At 37.9% G+C, this 26,595-nt stretch overlaps 1 protein-coding gene across 5 annotated transcripts; it reads left to right on the plus strand.

Moving 5' to 3' along the window:
• The first annotated feature begins 8,399 nt into the window (after positions 1-8,399).
• On the plus strand, positions 8,400-25,849 carry CBLL1 (Cbl proto-oncogene like 1). Of its 5 annotated transcripts, none has more exons than XM_036010786.1 (6): positions 8,400-8,522; positions 13,537-13,704; positions 17,299-17,396; positions 17,774-17,857; positions 18,900-18,973; positions 21,948-25,849. In XM_036010786.1, exons 1-6 carry the CDS (start codon positions 8,474-8,476, stop codon positions 22,981-22,983), a joined length of 1,509 nt encoding a protein of 502 aa, XP_035866679.1. In that variant the 5' UTR covers positions 8,400-8,473; the 3' UTR covers positions 22,984-25,849. The 5 variants fall into 5 exon arrangements, with proteins under 5 accessions (XP_035866679.1, XP_028381096.1, XP_028381097.1 ...); XM_028525295.2 differs by having other exon boundaries at positions 8,402-8,522; positions 17,296-17,396; XM_028525296.2 differs by lacking the exon at positions 8,400-8,522 and adding an exon at positions 9,245-9,548 and having other exon boundaries at positions 17,296-17,396; positions 21,948-25,431.
• Positions 25,850-26,595: the final 746 nt, after the last annotated feature.

Raw genomic sequence — 26,595 nt, forward strand, 5'->3', positions numbered from 1 at the left:
AATGGAATTCCTTTGCACCCAGCGATCCCATTTCTGGGACCATTTATTCTTATTATTCCATGTAGTTTTCCCCCATTCTCCCCCCTCCACCTCCCTGCTGATAACCTTCCATGAGATCTCCATTTCTGTGATTCTGTTCCTATTCTAGTTGTTTGCTTAGTTTTTTTTGTTTGTTTGTTTTTGTTTTTTTTTTAAGGTTTGGTTGTTGATAGTTGTTGAGTTTGTTGTCATTTTACTGTTCGTAGTTTTTGATCATCTTCTTTTTCTCAGATAAGCCCCTTGAACATTTCATATAAGGGCTTATTGATGACAAAGTCCTTCCACTTGACCTTATCTGAGAAGCACTTTTTCTGCCCTTCCATTCTAATTAATAGCTTTGCTGGATAGAGCAATCTTGGATGTAGGTCCTTGCCTTTCATGACTTTGAATACTTCTTTCCAGTCCATTCTTGCCTGCAAGGTCTCTTTTGAGAAATCAGCTGACAGTCTGAGGGGAACTCCTTTGTAGGTGACTGTCCCTTCTCTCTTACTACTTCTAGGATTCTCTCCTTCATTTTTACCTTGGCTAATGTAATCATGATGTGCCTTGGTATGTTCCTTCTTGGGTCCAACTTCTTTGGGACTCTCTGAGCTTCCTGGACTTACTGGGAGTCTATTTCCTTTGCCAGAATAGGGAAGTTCTCCTTTATTGTTTGTTCAAATAAGTTTTCCACTTGTTGCTCTTCCTCTTTTCCTTCTGGTACCCCTATAATATGGATGCTGGAACATTTAAAGATGTTCTGGAGGTTCCTAAGCTTCTCCTCATTGTTTTGAACTCTCGTTTCTTCATTCTGTTCTGGTTGAATGTTTATTTCTTCCTTCTGGTCCACACCATTGATATGCATCCCAGTTTGCTTCCCTTCACTGTTGGTTCCCTGTATATTTTTCTTTATTTCACTCTGCATAGCCTTCACTTCTTCCTCCATTTTGTGACCATACTCAGTCATTTCTGTGAGCATCCTGATTACCAGTGTTTTGAACTGTGCATTTGATAGGTTGGCTATCTCTTCATCGCTTAGTTGTATTTTTTCTGGAGCTTGGATCTGTTCTTTCATTTGGGCTTTTTTTTTTTTTTTTTTTTAAATCTCAGCACCTGTTATATAGTGAGGAGCACAGCCTTAGGTTATCACCTAAGGTGGGTCAATTGATGTGGCTGCAGTGCTCTATGGTGCTCTATGTGGGGGAGTCAGAGAGGAAACAATGCCACTTGCTCAGTGCTTGGCTGACTTTCAGTCATTTTCTGCACTACCCACAAGCAAATTGGGCCCTTCTGGTGCTGATTCCTGGGTTGGTGGGTTTGTGTATATTCTAGGACCCTGTGGGTCTCTCCTATAAACTCTCCTGTGAGGCTGGGAGTTTCTCCCACAGCTGCAACCCCCACAGGTTTTTACAGTCAGAGGTTTTGAGGCTTTATTTCCCCATGCTGGAAAACCCTAGGTTGCACAGTTTGTCTCACTCTCCTATTGTTTCTCCTGGTTTATCTGCATGCAAATGTGGGACCAGTGGGTCTGCCAGCCACCGCTTCACCCACCCAGGTGCTCCAGCCACTGCCTTGCCATAAATCCTCTCCACCCCAGCTGCCCATCTTGCCCCTCCTACTAGTCTGGATGGATGTTTCTTCTTCAACTTCTTGATTGTGGGACTTACAGTTTGATTTTCTTCCAGTTTTGTTTTTGGTTTTAAATTTGTTGTCCTTCTTTTGGTTATATGAGGAAGCACAGTGTATCTACCTATGCCTCCATTGTGACCAGAAGTTTTTATAATTACTTATTTTTTTTTATATTTTATTTATTTATTTTTAGATAGGGAAGGGAGGGAGATAGAGAGAGAGAGAGAGAAACATCAATGTGCGGTTGCTGGGGGTTATGGCCTGCAACCCAGGCATGTACCCTGGCTGGGAATCGAACCTGGGACACTTTGGTTCCCAGCCCGCGCTCAATCCACTGAGCTACGCCAGCCAGGGCTAATTACTTATTTTTTATTGTGAGTTTTTAATCCAGTTGTTTGCCACATTCATTTTATGCAAAAGTTTTATGTATTAAAAAAAACCCTCACCTGAGGGTATATTTTCAATATATTTTTTAAAGATTTCAATTATTTATAGAGAAATAAGGGAGGGAAAAAGATGGGGAGAAACCTTGATTGGTTGCCTCTCCCAGGCCTGCAACAGGGGACTTGGCCCTCAACCCAGACATGTGCCCTGACTAGGAATTGAACCAGTGACCTTTGGATTTGCAGGCCAGTGCTCAACCCACTGATCCATACCAGCAAGGGCACATTTTCTATATGTTTGATTTGAGAGAGGAAGAGGAAGGGGGTGGGAGGGAGGGTGGCCAAGAGAGAAAGGGGGAGAAAGACATATTCATCAGTTGCCTCCTTCACCTGCCCTGACCAAGGATGGAACCCACAACCTAGTTATGTGCCTGGCCTGGGAATCAGACCCACAACATTTTTGGTGTCGGGGGCCATGCTCCAATTAACTGAGCTACTTGGCCAGTGCAAATTTCTTTTTTAAATTTTTGACAGGGCCATATTATCTCTGATGAAATTTTTCAGTAAGCCAACAAGTATTTTAGGAGTACCTTCTACTAAATTCTGTGTATTAAACAACTATGAACAGCCAATGAACCCTATCCTCAAGGGTGGATAAAATAAGCCTGTTGCTACAATACGAAGCAGAGTGTGATTTCTTAAAGAAAGCACAGTGCCTGGATGTTCTAAAGGAGTTGTAATTACCAAAAGGAATGAAGGAAATGAACATTTATTGAAAGCCTGTTATTTGGGAAGCAACAAAGAACCCTCACAGACATTATGGCCTTTGATCATCAGGACAACTCTGCAAGGAAAGTTATCATTATCTCCATTTTACTGATACAGAAATTAAGCATAATTGACAAATTATCACACACAAAGAGTTGACATTTGAACCCAGTCTGCCTGATTCCAAAGCTCATGCTCTTTCTCTACTACATATATTACCTGATTTAAGAATGAGTTAGAGAAGGCTTAATGGAGAAAGTAGCATATGAGCAAGTATCTTGATAGAGAGGTAGGTTTAAAATGGGAGTAAGAATCACAAATTCATGCCTAGTATTTTCCTCAGCTAATGGACTGGTAGGTATTAAGTCTACTGTCAAGAAATTGTTTTTGTGTTTTTGGAGACCCAGTTCTCAGGAGGTAACCATTATAGATTGTAGGAAAGAAACTCCAAGTAGCCTTGTTCTTCAGTTTCCTGGCATTCTTTGGTCTTGGATATCTATCTGTCTTCCTCCCTGTCACCCTACTGCAGAGCCACACAAGGATTTAGCCCTCTTGATGCTAAGATTTATCCTCCCTTGCAGACATTTCTAGAATAGCATAAGCTCTTGGAAACACCATGAGAAATATAAAGCAGTGGCTTTCAAACTTAAATTTCAAGCCATTAGTATACTTGGACATTTTAGTGAGTCATAACCAGCACTTTAAAAAAAGGGACAGAATACAACAGAAATAGCAGACAAAATTGTATTTGGTAAAGGTAAATATAATTTCACAACAGTTATATGTGTATGTGGGTGAGTTTGTGTTTAAAGTACTGGGAATAAAGGAAATGAACATTTATTGAAAACCTGTTGTTTTATAAAATGTATTCCTGTTAGTGAGAGGTATTTAAACAGTAACAGCGCCTATTTACACACCAAGTATCCCAAGAAAGACTGAAAACTCCTTCTAACTGGCATGGAGTAGCAGCTGGGGTTAGGGTCAATGAGCACTTGTACAAAAGCTTTCTAAAATCTAGAAAATAGTATCACAGACTGCTTGCTTACAAACATGGCATAGCTACAGAGCAGTTTAATATCCTAAACATTCTTTTAGGAGTGAGCTGAATAGAAATATAGGGATAAAAAAATAGGCAATTCTCTCTTAGCAGAAGGGTCAGGGAAAAAAGCAGGCCTATCCAAAAGCAGGATACCACAGCAAACTGTCCTTCTCACATGAGAAGGAAGGCTGCAGGGCCTCTAGATCAAAGAACTCCTGCCCTGGCTGGTGTGGCTTAGTTGATTAGGTGTCATCCTGCAGACTGAAAGGTTACAGATTCAATTCCCAGTGAAGGCACATGACTGGGCTGTGGCTTTCATCCACTGTCGGGGCACATGCACCAGGCCACCAATCGATGTTTCTCTCACATGGATGTTCTCCTCCCTCTCTTTCTCCCTCCCTTCCCCTTTCTCTGAAACCAATAAAAGAAAAAAATGTTTAAAAAGGACTCCTATCTGAATGGGTATGCATACTGCCAGGCTTCAAAGGATAAGAATGGAGAAATGCCTTCAATCGGCAACTTTCAATCCTTGCAGTCTTCCTTCCCATTCCCTGAAAATATCTCTTGCCCAGTTCAGTTTTTGATACTTGGAAAACCAGCTGCCATAATTGATAAGGTTTGGCTGTGGTAAAACATTGGGACTCAGTTTCAAGAGCTGGGAAGGGGAGGAGGAAGCTGGGACTTTGTGAGGCTGGAGTTAAGCCTGCTGACCCAGTTTGAGAGCAGATCACTTCAACTGACTCCAGTATACAGAAGTCAAAGTCTTGGTTAAATACCAGGCTTGCTTTATGTGAGCCTCAGTGTGCTAACAGGTCCAAAGCAGCCTTATTGACCTTATCTTCAAAACCTATTTCCAGTACATTTTTACACATAAGGTAAGCAAGCAGCTTGGGGTCTTGTTGCCTGCTGCCATGTGCATACATAACATGAGGATTGGTGGAGAAGGAGAAAGGTTTTTACCAATGGGGTACCCAAATTGGGGAGGGGAGCATCCCTACTCCAAGCCAACCTCTTCCACAAAACACAGAAGTTCCACAGTTCCTAGAAAGATGGGAATCTAAACCCATGTCCAGAAGTTCCCCATCACGCTGCTGCAAGATCACTTCCATCAGTTGTGCAGGGGAAGCTCCACCCGTGCGGCCCAGCACCCCACGGTTATTCTCATCCCCCTGGCTGGTGAGTATTCCAAGCCCACGCCTCATTGTGCTACCCTGAGCACAAGAGCGGGGGGTGCAGTCTCAGATCCTTGCTGTGTGGTGCAGGGTCACTGCATTTTCCAGGGCCTGTGCCCTGTGAGATATGTCCCTGCATGGAACTCAGCCTCTGCAAGCTGGCTCCCAACTGTGCCGGGGGTGGGGGGGTGGGGGCGGTGGTGGAAACCCTCAAGCGCCCCTGCATCTGCCAGTCCTGACAGTGCTCCTGTGCCCCATCCCAGCGGGGTGGGGGGCTGGCGAGGCAAGGGCTAGAGAGCGCGCTTCCCCATGTGTTTTGTTTTAAAGCCTCGGCCCAGAAACCCATGTGCAGTGGACCATCTGGCTTTTCAACCAATGTGTGCTAATGTGTGACACATTTGTCACTGTGTCTTTGACCCGTTTCCAGCCACCGTGTTCTGGAAGGGGGCAGAGTCTTTAGTCACATGCCAGCCTCCAGCCATGTTTAGAGTTGCCTCCTGCAGCCTCCTCAGAGGTGGCCCCTCTTCTTCAGCGGCTCTTTCAATCTGCCACCAGGCATTTCTCCCTGCCCTTCTTCAGGGGAGGGGTGCTGGCTCTGGTGCCACTTCTGGGTTTTCCTCCTGTGCTACCCAGCGATCTTGCTCAACCTTCCCTGTTACAATAATAATGAAACTGTAGCTAACATTTAATATGTACCAGCTGTTCTATTGTTATTTCATTTATTCTTCTATTACCTCCAGAAGCAAGGGATATAATAACTACCCTAGTCATAATAAAACTACCCTTTAATGAGGATTTACTGTGTGCCTGAGGGTCCTCAGTGCTTTAGATAATATTCAATTCTCACAATAATCCTGAGACAGGTACTATTATTATCTCCATTTTACAAATGAAGGCAGTCAACCACAAAGGTTAGGTAATCTGCCTAAAGTGATAAACGGCAGTGCTGGGCTTGAGAACCCCCATCTGTAATTCCCAAGTCTATATATCTAATTACTATTTTCTACTGCTTTTCCTATCCATTCCCACTTAATCAAACTTGTTAATGTAGATGGTCACTATCTTGATCAGTTCTTCTCTTATTAACAGTTCATTCATACTTGCTGGCATTTTGGCCATCACATGGGTCTCTGGCTTTTTGGTCAACTGATCTTCTCTTACCAGTTACAGAATTATTTAATTCCTCCCCCCATAAATTTAAGATTTGCTCATTACTTTTCAATATATCCCTCTGAATCATTTTGTTTATATAAATATATCTTGCTAGGTTTTGTTTATATGTTCTCAACTGGTACTCTAAAATCTTTTCGAGCATCTTTGCAATAATTTTTCAGTACTTTGAAGCACGGATAAACAGTACAACTCAAGCTGGTCACTGTCCTCTTCAGAAACTATAACAATTCTCATCTGTGTTGTTACTATTTCCTGCTTGATATGCCTTTCATTGTTCTCCTCTTCTCCAATCCTACCTGTTAATCAAGGCTCAGCCTAAATCCCTCTATAAAGCTTACCTAACCATCCTCAGTCCTACTGCTTATTATTTTCTTTCAATGTAGGTAGCACTGCATTCCCTCAAAATACACAGAATCATGTGTCTTCTTAATTATTTCTACAAATACTAGCCTGTGTGGTGCTTGAGTTAGGGACCATTATTTATATAGTTCTTACCTTCTGCAATCTTAGGCACCATGAGTGACACAACTGAAAGAGCTTTAAGGAGAGGAAGGTTAATGTCCTGATCTTGTATGGAGGAGTCTCAAACAAGGTCTTGGGAAAACAAGCTCTCTGATACCATTCTATTTTCCTTACAGCGTATAAATAGTGCTATGTAAATGGAAAGCTATTGAAACATCTCGAAGAATGTTAGCTTGTAATTCATAGGCCAGCAGATGGTCTGTCACTAAGATGAAAATATGCGCCTCAGTGCTTCAGATGGTCTATTATGATAATGTTTCATTTTTATAAAGCTTAGGACAGTACCATGCTATAAGTAAATGTGAATGTCAATTTCCAGTAAAGAAACTGTGGCTGATTGCAGCATACAGGTCACCAACAATAGATACCACAGCACAATAATAAAAAATAAGCCTGTGTATGTATAGTTTCACTTATTGATTTAGGTAGAGAAAGTAATTTGTCACACTGTTACTGCACTGGTAAAATGAAGCAACTAGAGTTAGGGGAGAAATGAACATAGACCACAGATGCTAATGCAATGCATAAAAACATGTCAAATCAAATAATTCAATAAATGTTTTTCTAACATTTTATCAATAGGAAGTCTAAAATGAGTGACTCTTCCCTCAGTAAATGTGGTAAAAAAAGGTCTTTCCATTATTTTTTACATGTGGTGCTGAGTTACAAGATTTTAAGATGATTTTTTAAATTTTTTATTTTAGAAAGAGAGGAAGGGTGGAAGAAAGAGAGGGAGAGAAACATCATTTAGTTGCCTCTCACACCCCTAACTAGGGACCTGGCCCACAACACAGGCATGTGTCCTGACTGGGAATCAAACCACTGACCTTTTGGTTTGCTGGTCAGTGAGCAATCCACTGAACCACACCAGCCAGGGCAGTAAATTTTCATAACTTGGTAGACGATAAAATGCTGACAAAACTCCCTATTTACTGATTAAATTATGTAAAATACAGTTTGAAGTTTCTTTTTATTCTATTTTTTTTTAAATATTAGCATTAGCAGATACTAATATTATTCAGAAGCTGGATTTCCATCAATCTGAAGTATGGCTGATAGGCTAAATATGAGGACAGAAAATAAAAAGAGCTCTTTCTAGGTGAAAACTACCTGCTTTTATACCCCAGACTGGTGGAATGTCCAATCATATCAGTAATATACTTACAGAAATAGGGAGATTTGAGAAAAGGTTAAGCTTCCTCCAACCCCCAAAACAAGGAATTTACATTTTAACAAAAGCAGTGGTAACTTTGATTCACAATTGACCTTAGTTATGAATGTACTTAAAAACTTGTTTATAAAGCTGCAAATATAGCGGGCATGTCTTTTAAAAAATCCTCAGTGAAACACTCACTGAATGACACAACACTTATAGTATTGATCATGTTATTATTCAAAGTTGTTACTGTATAACTACACAGATAGAGCACATTGCTACACATATTTTATGACGAATTCAGTACCATGAAAACATTTCTGTAAAGAGGTCAATATAATCTGTTATTGATCTAGGAACTCTGGCACTGAAAGCGTGAATAACCTGGTAATGATGTCGTCACCAAGGGAGGACAAGAATAGAACCCAAATCCCTTGACTCCTCAGTTTGTGTTTTCCACTAATTGTACTCCTTTCTACTTATTCAAAGGCATCAAGTGTAAAAGGCTGGGGAAAGGAGTGGACACAAATAAGCCAAGTCCACGAGGTGGAGACTGCATTGAAGGTCCTCAGGAATCACTCTTTGGCACTTTCCTTTGTTTTGGACAGGGAAGATGAAAGCAGCAGCGACCACGAACCCCTGGGACCAAGAACTGGAACTAGGTACTGCTAGTTGTGGTAACTCTCTCTTCCTCATTTTCAGTCCTTTCCTTTTTAACCTCACCCTTCCCGCCAGCCCTAACCGCTTTCTTCACCTCTTCCCACGTCTATCTGCCCCTTCAGCTCCACTCTGCACTTTATTGCCGGGTGTCCCCTAGTAACAGGCGGCTGTGCTGCACGCAGTTTCCACCTGACCCCGCGTCCAATCCTTGAGGTGTGCTCTAGGGGTTCCTAGAGGCACAAGCGTTTTTGCTGGAGAATGAATACCAAACAATTTAAATGTGTTGCAATGGTTAGAAACTAAAGAGGTAGGAACTGGGACATACACCAAGTCCGCTTTGCGTGGGTCTATGTAGCTCATCACGACACAGCGACATTTAGATAAGCACTGAAAGCTTCACACAGCTCATCCATCCCTTGGGCGACCTCCCAGCCTAGAACGGTTTCCGGAACGCGCGCGTTTACACTTTTCCTAGACCTAGGGGAGGAGACGGTCGCTCGTGGACCTCAGGCCAGGAGGGCGGGGAGTGGTGCGGGTGGCGGTGAAAGTGGGGAGGAGACCCAAACCAACACCGTCTGCGGGGTGGGGCCAGCCCCATGGCGGAGCCTGCGCAGTTGGCCCGACCGGCTTAAGGGCTCCACTGTACTACAAGTCCCAGAAGGCAATGCACTGCGGGGGGCGTCCGTCTTACCTGCCGCGAGCTTATTCCATGGGGCACTACCGCTTTCTCCTTCCCCGCTTCCTGTCGGTCTCCTTTCAACAGTTAGAAGCTACTCTCACTCGAAGCACGTGAGAAGCTCTTTTCGAACTCGCTCTTTCTTCCTCCGACCGAAGTATGCCTGACTCCCTCACAGGAGTTGGGTAGTGTACGTGAGAGAAGAAAACCCTTGCAGGCCAAAGCCGGGGCCACCTGGTCCTACTTCCGACTCCCGGGCTCCGGAAGGTAGCGCGCAAGCGCCCCCTGCGACTCCGGCGCAGTTGACTTCCGCTCCCACTGTGCTCTGCGAGCCGAATCATGGATCACACTGGTAAGGAGGCGGAGGCAGTGGGGGTCCCAGTACCAAGCCCCCTAGGCTAGCCTGGGACTGGTTGCCTAGCGGGCATAGAGGGGTTGTGCTTGTCCTACAGCACTGGGGTGTGGCGGTGAGAAAGAAATCTCACAGACCCCTCCCCGTGCCTGGCAAGCGCCTGCTACTTCCCGGCCTACTCTCCGGTGTGGTACCCACAGCCTCGGTGCCGGCGGTTGCCGTTTCTTATCTGGTTCTGCTGAGCTTCGAGCCCGGACGGTGGGCGGCGCGGGCCTTGTAGGGAGAGAAGGCTGGATCTTCTAAAAAACTCATCTCGGGTGTTCTGCCCTACATTATGGGACTGGCGGGTAGCTTTCAACCGCGGAGTGGAGAAGCCTTATTACGCTGGGAGTCAATGCGCGAGAGTGGGTTGAAGACTTCCTGCTATCTCAGTCAGCTTTGGGCGGGTGCTGCGGTGATCACCGCCTGTCGTTATTGTCTCTCCGGTTTTTCATGGACTAGGTAGAGGTGGGAGAAGGGGATCAGATATTGTGTTCGGACTGATACTCGGAGAAGCTTTTCCACCTAAACCCAAAGCATGCCCCACGTTTCGGCTCTGATCCTTATTCATTGTTTGGGGACGTTTACAAAGAAGAGCTTAAAGTGAAGATACCCACATCCCTTTCTTCAAGTAAGAATGGTTCCAGTCTTCGTTATGTGAAGTTTTTTATTTTTATTTTTTGTTTCCTTGTGTTTTTTCAATAGTGAATGAGTTCATTTGGAGTTAGAAAGTCCCCCATACCGTTATGCCAACCATATCACAAGTAGGGAAAAAAGACTTCTCCCTGTATCGAGTATTGGTGGGTATGCCTGTATTCCTGGAGATGGAATAATGGAATGGTAAACAAGACAGACTGAGTTACTGCTGCTCTGGATGTTACATTCTATAGGGGAAGACACAGTAACATTTAAACAATCTCAAATGTTTACAGATCGTAAGTTCTTCGAAGACAATAAATAGATACTATGGTAAAGACTAATTGGAGAGTGGTCAGACAGGGTCGGGGAAGGTCTTTCTGGAAATGTTACATTTATAGTTTGAGATCTGAAGGATGGAATAAATCAGGAGGAAAACAAGTACAAAGACAAGTAGGAAAAAATAAGACCAGTCTGTTACACACAGCTTAGTTATTAGGAAGAGGGAGAGAGCTCTAAGATGAGTTTGGAAAGGAGAGCAGGAGCTAGGTTGTGCAAGACTTTGAAGACCATAGCAAAGATCTAGATTTTATTTCAAGTGCAACATGAAGTCATTGAACAGAAGTAGAGAAGAAACACAATCTCTTTAAAAACTATAATAAGTTTTATGGAGAATGGTGTAAGAGAGGGAGGCAAGAGTATAGAAAATGGACAATTTAGGAGGTAATTACAATAAAGCAGAAGGAAGGTTTGGCTTAGTAAAGGTCATTCCATTTAGTGAAAACGGGAGTGGGCAGAGCCAACAAATATTTCCGTGGTAGTACTTAAAACACATACTGATGGATTGGTTTGGAGATACCTGAGAGAAAGGAGAGATGCCTGGGTTTCTGGTTTGATCAGGTAGGTAGTGCCCATTACTAAGTTGGGGAGAACTTGGGAGAAAAAACTTTTTTAAGGGGTAGAGGTGATTCATGGGTATTTGGGAACAAGATTTTGGACTGCTAAGTATGAGATATATATTGAGGCATGCAAGGGGAGATGTTGGAAAGATGTGGACTGAAAAACACATATTTGGGCCTTAGTACTGCGTAGTTGATACTTTAAGGCATGAGGATGGACAAGATCATTTAAGGAAAGGGAATGCAGAAGAGGACCTAGAACCAGGCTTTAAGGAACTCTAGTACTAGTTGAAAATATTACAGAATTGAAAGTCTGGGACCTTAATGTTAGAGTAGCAAACATCCAATGTTAGCAAAATATTTCTCATTTGAGCCTGTTACTGGAAAAGCCTCAACCACAGTTTAGAGAATATTATGTTAGAATACGGATGAGTGTGTACCTGAGTATTTAGTATCCTAATTCTCCTAAGTCAACAGGTTGCCATAGGAAAGTGAAAGTCATCCTAACATGAAAATATTTACTAATAAGCTGACCACTAAAAAACGCAGTAGGATATCCTACTCAGATATCCCCTGCTGTTTTAACACTAGTTTCTTTTCTGTTCTTTCAGTTAACGTTATATCCTTGATGTTTCATATCAGGCAACAGTATCAAGTGCTGTATATATATTGTGATTACAAACCTTACAAAGGACCCAGGTTTTCATGAAATTCATAAACTGTTTGAATCACAAAATCATTGACAAATGAGGAAATGCCACTTAGCCAGTTACTTAGAGACGTTATGACATGGTAGTCATCTCAAAAGAATGATTTAATATCAAAGGATTAAGAGCCACCCTTGAGGAAATTGCTAAAACCCTTGAAGGTTATGAGGAAATGACCAATTTTATGATCATGTTGAAAAAGTCAAACATAATACAATGAAGGCTATCCTGCAGTGTTCTAATAGAATTTTGCTGGGAAAATTGCTCCAAGAAACTTCTAGTTAACACTTGATTAATTCTTTGCTCATTCTAAGAATTAACACCTAGTTGTAACTGTAACCTAAATTTTGTAATATTTCTTGGTTCCTTTAATTCAAGATAAAATAAACACACCTTAAAAATACTATATAATATAAAAGTAGATTCACCTAAATGGCCAGTTATATACATACTTCTCACCTTCTTTGTAATATCCAATGATTTTTGACATGGGCTTGGTGTTTTTAGTTGGCATATTCAAAAGGAAACTGTGCTGTATGTTCTGCTTCTTAATAAACCAAAAAACCCAAGACAGACCTAGAATGAGGCAGGCAGCAAGGCATTAAGGGGCAGTAGGCTCTTGAAAGTCGTGGTAGACTAAGCAAGCAACAGTAGTGACTTCCAAGTGCTGAGGGTGGTGTGAAAAGGACTTGTAATGAAATGTTAGTATTTTGATTATTCACCAAGGTAAAACCATTGAAAGTCCTTTTAGTATATGAAGGACAGTGTTGAACTGTTAGCTGTCTGTCTACAATTTGGATATTTTTTTAGTTATTAGGAAATCAGGAACAACTTTGAGCAAAAAAATTTCATTCTGTTCTGTCGTTTGGCTGTAACAGTGCTTGAAGGTATGCTTAAATAAGCAACTAGACTGAAAGCAGTTGAAATACATTATTCATTGTGTTAATACATTTAGTGAAGTGTTGAAAGTTGATAAAATTGGGTTTATCTGAAGTCAAGATTTTAGCTGTCTGTATAATTCCTTTTCTATGAATTTTGTCTTGAGGGTTAGCTATTATAAGAGTAATAGTATAAAGTATACTGAAAGATAAATTCCATTAATTATTAAGGACCTATTTTAAATTTTCTTCATATTGTTCAGCAAGAGTACAGATTATCACTGTGAATTTAATATGTCTATAATCCTACTAGCTTTGTAGGTCACTAGTTACTGCTTCCAAATGTGGCTTTACTGAGTTTATGTCGACAGCTTGGCTATCAGTTTTGGTTGTACTGTCTCCTACGGTGGCAGTTACATAGTCTGTTCAATAACCTGCATTTTTAAAACATTACTGTTTTTTTTAAAACTAATTTATTTGCCTTTCCTACTGTATGGAATTTCCCTTATCTTTGGCTTATGAAAGGTTTTGTGTTTCTATAAACCCATGTCAGATATATGAAAAATTTTATTGTCTACTTTTTTTAGGGTGAGTTCTATAGCTTTTGTCAACTTTCTGAAAGAGTCCATGTCTCAAAAAGCATTTTGTTTAGTCTTTATTCATAGTAGAGAAAATTAGCACTTAAACTTGTAACATAGTACATTTTTATAATCAGAACTCAGATATTCAACCCTTGACAATGTTGGGTATATTGTTTTAATACCTGTGGCAGAATTATCATCAAAAGAAAAACTAAAAGACATTACAACTTTTTTTTTTCCTAACATAGACAATGAGTTACAAGGCACTAATAGTTCTGGATCATTGGGTGGTCTTGATGTTCGAAGAAGAATTCCTATAAAGCTCATCTCTAAACAAGGGAACAAAGCCAAAGCTGCACCGCGCACTCAGAGGACTATAAACAGAATGCCTGCAAAGGCTCCACCTGGTGATGAAGGTAATTTGTCTAAACTAACAGGTCCAGAAGTCTTTTTGTTGTATCTGATTCCACCAAATAATCCACATGATTTTACTTGCTTACAGCTATCTTTTAAAAATCTTACACACTCTTCATTCTTTAGTCTTATTGATGTCTCGTGGTATACTGTATTTTTCTGTCCCTTTATAAGTACAGGGTGGGGGGAAAAGTAGATTTACAGTTCTTTGTATGGAAAATAATATAATAATTAGTAAATAATAATATAATACAAGAGTAAACTCTGTGTCTTGCATACTCACAACTGTAAACCTGCTTTTGCCCCACCCTGTATTTTGGTTCAGTTTTCTTTTGTTGAAAGTAACACTGTCTATTGTTAAAATCTAAACAGTATTACAGTCTTATACAGAAAACACGATATTAAAAGTAAAATTTCCCCTCTCTCCCGTACCAGTCTTCTCCTCAAATTGATCTGTGATGATTATTTTATTTTATTTTAATTTAATTTTGTTTTAGAGAGCTGGGAAGGGAGGGAGAAAGAGAGGGAAAGAAACATCAGTGTGTGAGAGATACATTATTTGTTTGTCTCTTGAGTGCCTTGACTAGGAATTGAGCCTGTGACCTTAGGTTTTGCAGGCCAGCACTCAATCCACTGAGCTCCACCTGCGAGGGTGTGACTTTCTTATAGTTTTTTCATGTGTAACTTCCCTTTTTTCTTATAAAATGCATTTGAGATTTTGCCTTCTCAGCACATACAGATATACCTCATTTAAGAAATTAGGTTTAGGTATTTCATGTATTGACATTACCATAACTTGTTTAACAAGTTTGTGCAATTTTTTTACTGTTAACAACAGTGTTACATTAATATCCTTGTACATACACCTTAATATGTATACTTCGTAGAATTTAAACTTTGCATGGTTTGGACATTTTAGAACTCAGTGGATACTGTGCATGTTTAGACTGATACGAATATTGTCAAATGGCTCTTCAGAAACAGTACATCAGATTATACTCCCACACACCAATATTGGTACAGACTATTACTAACCTTTCAAAAAATTTTTTCATATACATTTCTCTAATTATGAGTGAGGTTGTATGTCTTTTCATAATATTGGCCATTTCTTTTGCCTAGGACCTACCTGTTTTTATACTTTTCCCATTTTTTCCTGTTGCCTTTATCTTGATTTTTATAAGTTCTTTGTAAATTAATAAAATTGGCCCTTTGTCTTATATTGTATATATTCCCCATTTGTCTCAAACAGACAAATGTTATGTATAAAATTTTTGTTGTAGAGAAGCTCGAAGAGTCTAAGTAGCAGACAGCCAGTCTTTTCTGTTATGACTTCTAGGTTTTATGACATTCTTAGAAAGGCCTTTACCATATTTCGTGAGTATAAAAGTTTTCCTCTTTTACCTTTATATAGGGTCAACAAACTGGCCTGTGGGCCAAGCAAAGTTTTATTTGAACATAGCTATGCCCATTCATTTAAATATTATTTATGGCTGCTTTCACACTGTGATGGCATGGTTGAGTAATTGCATGAGTACTTAATTATCTGACATTTTATAGAAAGTTTGCTGACCCCTGCTTTGGAACATTCTGTTATTAAAAAAAAAATGTAGCTGGCTTTACCTACTTTTTCTGTAAAACAGCTTCCTATTTGTCTCAACCACTGAATAATCTGTCTTTCTTTGTTGAATAGGAATCACGCGGTTATCATATATTATAAGTTCTATGAGTATTTTGATCTGTCCTAGTAATCTGTCTGTATTCCTTTTTAAGAATCAAACTTTTAATTATACCTTAAATTACAGTTTCCTTTATTATAGGATTTCTCTCCCCATCTAAACAAGTATTTAAAGTCAAATGTTATAAATTGTAGTTGCAGCTTAGGGCTGTGGCTGCACTAGCAGTGAGGAGGGCCTTTTTGCCTTTTTGTTTTCTAAATAATTTTTTTGAAACTACACAGTAATGTACATATATTGTAATAATCCAAGTAATTCAAAAAAGCTAAAATCCCCCTTCTACCCTTTTCCTTCAGGTATCTCTTCATCTCCCCCCTACCCCTACCCCACAGTCCTTTCTAGGGGGAACTTCTATTACCAGTCTCTCTATTAATAGAGCAAACTGAGGCTGAAGGTAATTTTTGGATACATTAGATTTACCTATTTGGGGTAAAATTATTGATTTTTTCCCCTTAGGCATTGTTTAAAATAGCGGGTTTTGGGTGCTGATGAGGTACTTGTACAGATATCTATCTATATATATATATATATATATATATATATATATATATATATATACGGTTTAATGAAAGATGGCAGTGCAGGTTGAACTACTCCGAAAAATTATAATGAGCTCTTAATTTCCTTGGCTATTGCTCTGCTCAATAATTTTTTGAGTTTTAGGTAAATGAGAAAAATTGATTTTCTTATTTTGAGTTTTAGATGATACCAGCTTTTATAAGGTGTAAATGGGCCATAAAAGAGCGTACAGTCACTCAGGTGTAACTCACAAGAACACTCTTTGAACTCTACATTTGATTGGAGATAATTAGATAGCAATACACTAGAGTGACTATTAGCTTTAAAAAATTCTTGCATTGCTGTGTGTGTGTGTGTATGTCCTTGTGTTCATCCATCTGTCTGTTTTGTACTGGTTAGTGTGTGTGTGTTGTACCCAGGTGCTATAACTTAGCCATGTGGGTAAAATTAAAACTTGTGTGCTACTCTCCTTTACCAATTCCAGGACCAAAAGAGTCATGAGAAACCTGGTACTTTGAAGGGACAGATTTGCCTTTTTAGCTTTACTTTAGTTAATTGGATTCTACCTAGAATCCCCATCAGACTATTTATTGTTTTATTGGTTCTGTTGTATGGGATGAGAGGATTACCATCAACCTTTTTGTTAGGTCGGAGAAAAGAGCTCATTTAATCTTCATATTTTAAGTTTGCTGATACTGGTATATGCAGTAAAAGGGGAGGACACTTGTAAGTATATATGATATGGAAGTAGATATATATGGCTTCATCTGTTTGGATGATTAACAAAGGAGTGGTTTAATTGGAGGGATGAAGTATCAATATGTTGATGTTTCTAAAATGAGGCTTGGTTTAAAGCTGAAAAAAAAGATACACAGTTTACTAAATTACAAAAAGAAGATTTGCAGAATTTTTTGTTTCATTACATTCTTTTGGCTTACTACTTTTGTAGATAAATTAAATGATGGTCGGTACCTTTAAAATTTGTGTAGTAAGCACAATGAGGATAATTAGTAAAGTTTTATACAAGAGATAGTTGGGTCCGTAATGAGAGCCTTGAATAGAAGTGAGATCTGAGGTCTGTTACTAGCTCTTCCATTTACCTTCGCTGCATTGAGTGCTGGTCTCCTTACTGCAGTGTTCTCAGTTATGAAGTAAGAGAGTTGGACTACTCAATCACTAGGATAATATCTAGCTGAAATTTAAACTAGTCTCGGTTATCTTGTTCATACAAGAGTTTTGAAAAAACATCAGGCAACAGGCCTATTTTACCATGTACATGTACTTCCAAAGTGAAATGTGAGATATGGAAAGTTAATAGATAACCCTTTCTTTTCTCAGAAGGATTTGATTATAATGAAGAAGAACGGTATGACTGTAAGGGGGGTGAACTGTTTGGAAGTCAGCGAAGATTTCCTGGACACCTTTTTTGGGACTTTCAGGTATACTTTTATTAGAACAATAAGATATTTTAAATATTTTATTAGAACAATGCAGGATACATAAAGAGCGGCATGAACTTTTATTATAGCTGTCTTTCAGCACATATAGCTTATGCTCTATTTTTGCCACTTCCAAAAATAATTTGAAGCAGTTTTAAATAAAGTTCAGTAAAATTAATAACCATTGATGCTGTTTAAGAACAATGAAACAAAAAACTGGCAGCACAGCCAATGGTGTGGAATATGTGAGTATACCAAGAAATTTTTATTTCTAATTGTTTTTAACAACTTTATAAAATATAGATTAATTGTGTAAATTATAGGTAGGAATTTTAGAAATGCTTAAAAAGGAAACTTTAATTATGTAATTTTAACAGATAAATATCCTTGGTGAAAAGGATGATACACCAGTTCATTTCTGTGACAAATGCGGATTGCCTATTAAGATTTACGGGCGAATGGTAAGTATAATTAAATTAAATTCTATTTCTGTAAATGTAAACATTTTTGTAGAAGTAGGATTCTGAAATTTGAGTAGATAGGTTTATCATTGTTTAATGTCTACGTTCATGACATTTAAAATAAATGTAAAATAGCTAAGGGAAATTTTGGGATGATACGCATTTAATATAATTGGCTTGACAAACTTGAATTGCTTGTAAAGTATTATGGAAACTAACTTTTGAAACTAAATTTCTTTGGACTGTTGGATACCTGTTTATATTTATTCTGTTTATTAAGGAAAAACTTTTTTTTCTTGATTAATAAAATAAAATCTGTTATTCATTTTTGAAGGCTATAAATTTTTAATGTAAAACTGAATTAATAACATTTTTATTTTTGAGAATTGTAATCATTAAAAAAATTACAACCCTAACTGTAATTTTATAGTATTTTTGACATATCCTCCATTTTAAAAAGGTATTTTTACATTTGTGTGTGAAGAAAATTAAATTCAATAATATGTTTGTATGATAGAGGGCATTGACTGTGACTGTTGCTTTGCTGTATTACATAGCTAAATAACAGTAATGGACTGTGAATTATAAAATGGCCTAACATCACTTTCCTGTATCCTGATTTATTTTTAGATTTTTATAAGTTTATTACCATAAGGCTACCAGGGGAAAATACTACTTACGTTGAATGGAGGAGACATTTCTTATCCTACTGCTTTGGCATAGTTTCAGGAGGGACAGGATAAGAGATAAAACATGGTTACAGAATTCTTTTTCAGGAGCTTTTAACCAGTGGGGACCATGGATGAAATTCATAGGGTTAATACCTTCAGAAAGTATAAGTGAATGTGCATATATACATTTATTAGGTAAAGGGCCAAAGTCTGAAAAAGGCTGTTACTTTTATATAATTAGTACTTACTAAATGTTCATTTTAAAAAACAGTTTTCTTGTGCCTTCTATGTCTAGATTATTATCCTCACTGTTAGTTTTTTGGAAATACTTTAATTTGTTTTAATATGCATAATTATATGTCTGTTCACAGATTCCATGCAAGCACGTGTTTTGCTATGACTGTGCTATTTTACATGAAAAAAAGGGAGACAAGATGTGTCCAGGGTAAGATCATCATTAAAATTTTGAATAATAAAGTTTGTGTTAATAGATTTATAATCTTGGTTAAAGGTTGGAGGTGATGTATACCAGTGGCAACATATCAAATGTGTAGGCATGACTACTCTTTCTGTGTGAGCCCAGAGTTGACCATAACCTTCTCAGGATAGGGCTAGGTAGCTGTTATCAGTCGATTCAGATCAGCCAAATTGACAAAATACATTTGTCATCACAAAATTTGTTAAAAGCCAGAAATGGTTATTTTCTTGTTTTGATGGGATACTAGAGAGGTCATTTGGATAGTAATTGAGGGCAAAGACTTTGGAATTAGGGGTTCAAATCCCTTTTCTGCCATTTATTAGCTGTGTTGATATACAGGGTCTGGCACAAATAATGCCCACTTTTTATTACAAAATCATAAGCATATAATTCTGTAACATAACTATCACACTCAAGCATACCATATGACATTTTAGGTAAAATGTTCAAATTAAAACTGTAAATTAGTACACCCGTATTATTGCCCTCCAACCACACTCAAGCAGGCATTACTTCTGCCAGATCCTGTAGGCTGTTCCTTCATCTGTAAAATGGAACTAATAGCATCTACCTCATTGGGTTATTATTTGAATTAATACTATATTATTATATATAGAATGTGTGTGTGTGTGTGTATATACACACACATATACATATATATTACGTAGTATATAGTAAGTAGTCTATGTAAGTGTAAGCTTTTATTTATTACCTCCAAATCTGATTATTATATCTTGAGCATATCTTAGAACACCATGGTGGCATAGACTCAGGCAAGTTATGAAGATCTAGACGCATTGGTTCATATTCATTTATATTGGAATGGTCTTGAAGGATCCAGATTAAATTAGGAATTTTTATATCAATGTAGAGCCCTTGGTAGAAGGCTGGAGGAAAGCTTTGAGAGAAGCTTCCTTGTCCTAGGTTCCTTCTAACCTGTGTCAGAAGCTATCCCAAGAATTGTTCTTTGGTTGATAGCAAAGCCTTGGACAATTGTAAGGGATGATTTCCTTTTATGGTGTAGGAAGATTGGTATCACTGAGAGAGAAAGGATGATTTGTTGACAAACCAGTACAAACTGATTGTCTAGGCATATTTTTATTAGCTCTTTAAAGTCACAGATTGAAAAATCTGTAGTATGAGTATAAAGAATATTTCTTTTCTACAGTTACAATTTAGAAGATTATGCAATTAAAAGTGCATATTCTCTTTTGCCTAATTTTCTGTAATGTCTAATTTTTCAACATGGTTACATTCACGTAAAATTACATAGTAAATTGATAGCTTCATTGAGGTAAAGGATGTTTAGATGTTGTGAAACACTGGTAGAGTATATTAAAAGCTTTTCCTTTTGATGTAAATGTTCTAATGTTAATATTTAAAAGGGAATTTAATTTTCAAGGTAGTAAATGTAACTCCGTAAGCACCTCAGTGCTACTTAGAGCATAGGCCTATCAGCATTATCAGACCCAGATCAGAAAGTGAAGAAATGGCAATCCAAGTTAATGTAACTATTATATACTACTGCTTTTAAGTATTATCTCACAGCAAGCGCCTTACTTCCTGTTACTGTGCAGATACTCTTGAGCTTACAGTGAAAAGAAGCTAAAAATGAGAAGTGTGTCAAATGGCTATTAAAGAGAAGCCTCTTAGTTTCAAGAAGGAGTGCTAGCCATACAGACACAACTCAAGAGTCAAGAATATAGAGCCACACTGGCCATAGTGGCTCAGTTGGTTGGAGTGTTGTCCTGTAAACCAAAAGGTTGTGGGTTCCATTCCAGGTCAGGGCACATGCCCTGATTGTCCCAGGTTGGGATGCATGCGAGGAGCAACTAATGGATGTTTCTTACATTGATTTTTCTCTCCCTCCTTTTCCTGCTCCGTAAAATCAATGAGCCTATCCTTGGGTGAGGATTAAAAAATAAAAATTAAAAAAAAAGAATATAGAGCCATTTAATATAGTGTTGAATGACTTGACATATATATTCAATGATAGCAGCTTGTAGTTATACATATATAGTGTTTAGTGATTAGTGTTATTTTTGTTGTTCCATTGATTTAAGGATACTCTTCAAGTGAAGTAGAGATAAAAACAGTTAGGTAGAGTACATTTTTTAACCCATTCTATAGATGAAGAAACAGATTAAATGGCCTCTCCAAAATTACATGGCTACTACTAAGTCCCAGTTCTTTGATTCCTAGTTTAGTTCTCTATCCACTGTTTTAGAAGACTATATATAAAGGCAAGAGAAGACTAAATATAGAGAATGAAGAATAGTAATTTTGACCCTGAGTCATTAAAATACTGAGTTAAAATTAGTGCTTACAATTTAGAAAGGCTGGAGTGTATAATACTTTATAGTAGTAAATTTGACTATCCAGAAAGATCCCTTCCTTAAAAGGCTCTTGGTAGCCAGGGTTTGAATTTAAATTTTGTATTTTTTAATATTGAGAACCCTGATATTAGGATGATCTTGTTTTAGTAGTCCTTGCAACATCTTCCACTTAGTGTTCTTTCGCTTAGTATTTGCTCAGCAAATGCTTGTTGCTCAAATACCATACCAGTTTGAATGGTATGATTGTGACATTTGGTTTGCACTTCCTGGTGTGTGTTTGTTGTTTTTGCAGATGGACTCAAAGCATAGAATTGTTTGAGAAAATCAGATAAATTCTAGGTTTGGGGAAGAATAAGGTCTTAAAACATTGTTTCATACACTTTCAGTTTTTTCTTGTATTAAGAGTTCTGAAGTTGTTAGAAATACTGATGCTTAATAGTGAACAAAATGGGAAAGATTAAAGGTTCACTTACAGTATAATTTTTAATTGTGAACTTGTATAGTATTTTGCGTAATAAGTTTTAAAAATAAGCATATCTTTGAAATTAAGTGCATTATTTTTAAAGTCTGTTTTAGTAAATTCATTTTTTCTTTTTCTAATTTAGCTGTAGTGATCCTGTGCAGCGAATTGAGCAGTGTACACGGGGTTCTCTCTTCATGTGTAGCATTGTTCAAGGGTGCAAGAGAACATATTTGTCTCAGAGAGACTTACAGGCTCACATCAACCACCGCCATATGAGAGCTGGAAAACCTGTTACCCGTGCTTCACTTGAAAATGTTCATCCTCCTATTGCCCCACCACCAACTGAAATCCCTGATCGTTTTATAATGCCGCCAGACAAGCACCATATGAGCCATATTCCGCCAAAGCAGCACATCATGATGCCACCACCTCCTTTGCAACATGTGTCACATGAGCACTATAATCAGCCACATGAGGATATTCGTGCTCCTCCAGCAGAATTGCCCATGGCTCCACCTCCACCTCGATCGGTCAGTCAGGAAACCTTTCGTATTTCAACAAGAAAACACAGCAATTTAATAACTGTCCCTATTCAGGATGACTCAAATTCAGGTGCTAGAGAACCACCACCTCCTGCCCCAGCACCTGCTCACCATCATCCTGAATATCAGGGTCAACCAGTGGTATCGCACCCTCATCATATTATGCCTCCACAGCAACATTATGCACCACCCCCTCCTCCACCACCACCAATAAGCCATCCAATGCCACATCCTCCCCAGGCTGCAGGTACTCCTCACTTGGTTTATAGCCAAGCTCCACCTCCACCAATGACCTCTGCTCCACCACCAATAACCCCACCCCCTGGACATATTATTGCCCAGATGCCACCTTATATGAATCATCCTCCTCCAGGACCTCCACCACCTCAACATGGTGGTCCACCTGTAACTGCACCCCCTCCTCACCATTATAATCCTAACTCTTTACCCCAGTTCACTGAAGATCAAGGAACTCTGAGCCCTCCATTTACACAACCAGGGGGAATGAGTCCTGGTATATGGCCTGCACCAAGAGGGCCACCGCCTCCTCCACGAATGCAGGGTCCGCCTTCTCAGACCCCACTTCCTGGACCACATCATCCCGATCAGACAAGATATAGACCATATTACCAATGATAATAGTATTTTCAACTGAAGACGTGGAAAAAATTATGTATAGTTAATCTTTTAATTAAGCTTTGACTGTTTTGGGAAGGAAAAACACCTCTTATTGAGGTGGCTCTAAAACACTTAGGGTCTTGTCTCTTAAAATGTTTTAAATCTCCACCTTAGGATTGATTTCAAGTGCTATACTGTAGTGCAGATAAGTGGCTCAGGAGAGCACAGCTATATTTTAACAACTTTATTCCCCTAGTGTGGTAAATTGAGGTGATCATTTGTAAAAAATTAGAAAATAATTTTTATTGTTCCACTTTCAAGAACACTGCTTTTGTTAAACCCAGTTTCATTTTTCTTGTGATACATTTTGTTAACCTGTGTAAAAGGATTAAATTTCAATATGGTTGTAAAAATGCTATTTTTATGTGAATTTAAGTGCAGCCACATACTGTTTTTTAAAACCATATGTTTTACCACTAATTTCCCGAAGTTACAATAAAATCCTAAAAGTAAAAATCTACTAGAATTTACTGTAAGGCAGACTGTTAAATGGTAGAAAATTTACACATTTTAGGCACTGAAATTTTGAGGTATAAAGTATATAATGCACTTCACTTGGATGCCTTTTCATTTGTAGGCAGCCTCAGGAGCACCAAAAATACAATGAAATTCCAGTACTGAGATATATTTACATTTGTAATATATAAGGCATTACTAATTATTTGGAAAGATAAGGCCAAAAATAATAGGCTCTACAGACTTCAGGTTCTTGGGGGATGCTGTTACTCATTAATGCTTTTTAATGAATGGTTGGAATCATGTGATTCACCACACTTAGTAATCTTAGTAACGTTTCATAGAACTGTTTAAATGGCGTTCTTTAGATGAAGTGAGTTCTATTCTGCTCATTGTCTTAAACTAAATATTTAGGGCTTAATAGGCTTTATGTATTCCTCATTTCATGACAGTTCAATCCTGTGCTTAAGAGGGGTCTTGTTTGTTGGGTTTTAAGTTACAATTTGAATGCCATGGAGGAATCTGAATACTGTATTAATGAAGGACATTCTTGTAGTCACAAACTTGCATTGCTCAGGTTTCATTACTGTGTGATAAGGGTTCTTTAACTTGAAATTTTAAAACTATTAATGATTTCCTTTTTCTTTTGTTGGTTAAGCAGTCTAAAACTTGGGATATTTTAACATGGAGTCAGCAGTGAAGATTACCAGATGATTTTGTATTGGAGAAGAGAAAAGTAATGACTAAATTGTGAATTTCAGTGCTTTATAAGGTGCCTTTAGAGTCAGCTTTTGCATTATAGGGGCTTGTTATAGTCCACCTAAGATGACCACTCAGTTTCTACAGGATTCATGTACAATTCATTATTCATGGGATGTTACTATATATCCTCTGAATAAACCCCTGTGAAGTATTTCCTCCCCCCTAAAATGGTGCATAATATAAACATGAAATGTGTAGTATGCAGATATCCTTTATTGAATAGTTTGTAGTGTATAAATTTAGAACATTTCTTTTTGACAAAGGGTGAACTGATTGCTAATTTACCATTTAATTATGTCAGGTACAGGCAAAACAGTTTCTCATCTTCAATAATCAGATGCAAAGTCATCTGTGAACTTAGAGCTGAAGTTAGAAATAATATAAATGGCCATTTCAACCTTGACCAGTCAAAAATAACTAATACACTTTTAAAAATGATTTTTCACAGCTATCAATTTGAGAGTCCAGTGTTAATGTAATATTTCCAGTAAGAAATTTTTGTTATTAGAAGCATGGAAGTGAAATAGTGTGAAAAGTTGGTGGTGAGTGCTTCTATCATACATATTACTGTAGGTACTCAGACTGGTGCAAACTTGATTCCCTTTCATGCAAATATATAGGAACTGTTACAAAGTGGTATTGAAAATCCAATACCATACTTTGTTTCATGTAATAAGAGAATAGCCAAATTCATTTTAGAGCTCAACTATTTATGAAGAACTCTCCTGTTTTTATTGAAATTTGCTCGAGTTGAATGTGGTTATGAAACCACTTAGCCTATGTATTGGACATAAAAACTAGTATCATGATACAATTCCACATATTAAGAGAATTCTTGTAGGCTTTTAAAAAATGATTTATTTTCAGTTAGGTTTAAGAAATACAAGTTATGCAAGGAGGCAAATCAGATGAATGTGTTGTAGCAGACACAATTTTTAAATGTGTTAGACTTGAATTCATCCAGTTATTTGAACGAGGGTGGGTGGGTATAAGGATAACAAAATTACTGTTAGTGTTTCTTTTTTTGAAGAAAAAAGATGTGAATTCCAGCCGTATTTCAGGGAAGCCTTTGAAACTATAATGGACACAGTCTAAATTAAATGTATGTATGTTTCATTATATTGCTCTTAAGACTACTGAGGTGGCAGTTTAATTCTTAAAAACAATAAAATGGAAGCATAAATACTATTTTGCCTACATGAGTTTTTACCTAATGATGACATGTTTGGGAGAATGCAGAATTTTCCATGTTTCTGTTGATAGAACTTTTACAGTACAATTAGACTCACTTCTGGAGATTAAATGAGCAAGTTGAATGTTAAATTTCTTCAGTGGCATGTTTGTTCAAAGTGTTACATAGTATTTGGGGAAATAGTTGCAAAGATCATATATCCATTTTGCCCTTTGAAAACCACTGGCTCAATTATTTTGTAAATGCTAACTAGATACCACTGAACATTAAATGGAGAAAATACTTGAACATATTTTTAAACTCACATAATGAACTTGCTGTGTGAAGTCTGCAGAGATGCTCTAGGCTTTGTTCTAACATACTGGAAGAGTACCTTTCATACACCTTTTTGGAAAAGCCCTGTTAGCCCTATCTAAAAAAAAAATTGTGAAAAGTCCTATCAGTACATGGAAAAAAACTCACAAATATCTAAAACAAATACTTTTCTAGTTAATAGATTAGCCATCAAATTGGTATATTTATGTTAATTGAAGCTTAACAACCATATTTATACGTTTTCTGAAGGGAATATTTTTCACTGAAACTAATTTTTTAAATTGTGGCTTTGAAACTAAGCAAAATTATTGCAATTTATGCACAATCTAATAAAGCAATAGTGGATATCTTAGACTTAAGAGGAGAAGGCAGTAAGCCAGTTAAAATAGTAGTAGTGATACTAATAAAAACATTTGGATTTTCAAACATTTTTGTTTTGTTTTGATTCATGCCCCTTCAATTTCCCATCATTGAGGGAAAAGGTGTTATAGTAGAATTCTTTTTTATTAAAGATGATTTTTATTAATTTTGAGACAGGAAGGAAGGGAGAAAAAGAGGGAGAGAAACATTAATGTGTGGTTCCCTCTCAAGTGCCCTGCAACGTAGGCATGTTCCCTGACTAGGAATGAAATCAGTCTAACCCTTTGGTTTGCAGGCCAGCACTCAATCCACTGAGCTACACCAATCAGGGCTTAAACGAGCATTTCAGTGTTCAAGTTTCATTGTCCCATCTCCCTATCTTTAAGAATTTTTAGGCATTGCAGAATCAAAAAGGATTGAAATGAACAATGATAGATCTTGGGTTTAGCTCTCACACTTGGACAGGATCATGCCATTTAAAAAAT

The sequence above is a fragment of the Phyllostomus discolor genome, chromosome 10 (genome assembly GCF_004126475.2).
Source record: "Phyllostomus discolor isolate MPI-MPIP mPhyDis1 chromosome 10, mPhyDis1.pri.v3, whole genome shotgun sequence".
NCBI classification, from domain to species: domain Eukaryota; kingdom Metazoa; phylum Chordata; class Mammalia; order Chiroptera; family Phyllostomidae; genus Phyllostomus; species Phyllostomus discolor.

Bases quoted from the DNA above. Each gene is read 5' to 3' on its own strand.
- CBLL1 (XM_028525295.2), top strand. From the start codon at position 8,474: ATGAAAGCAGCAGCGACCACGAACCCCTGGGACCAAGAACTGGAACTA. The intron at 13,705-17,295 runs GTAATTTGTCTA...TTCTTTTCTCAG, and splicing joins GGCTCCACCTGGTGATGAAG to AAGGATTTGATTATAATGAA. The intron at 17,397-17,773 runs GTATACTTTTAT...TAATTTTAACAG, and splicing joins ACCTTTTTTGGGACTTTCAG to ATAAATATCCTTGGTGAAAA.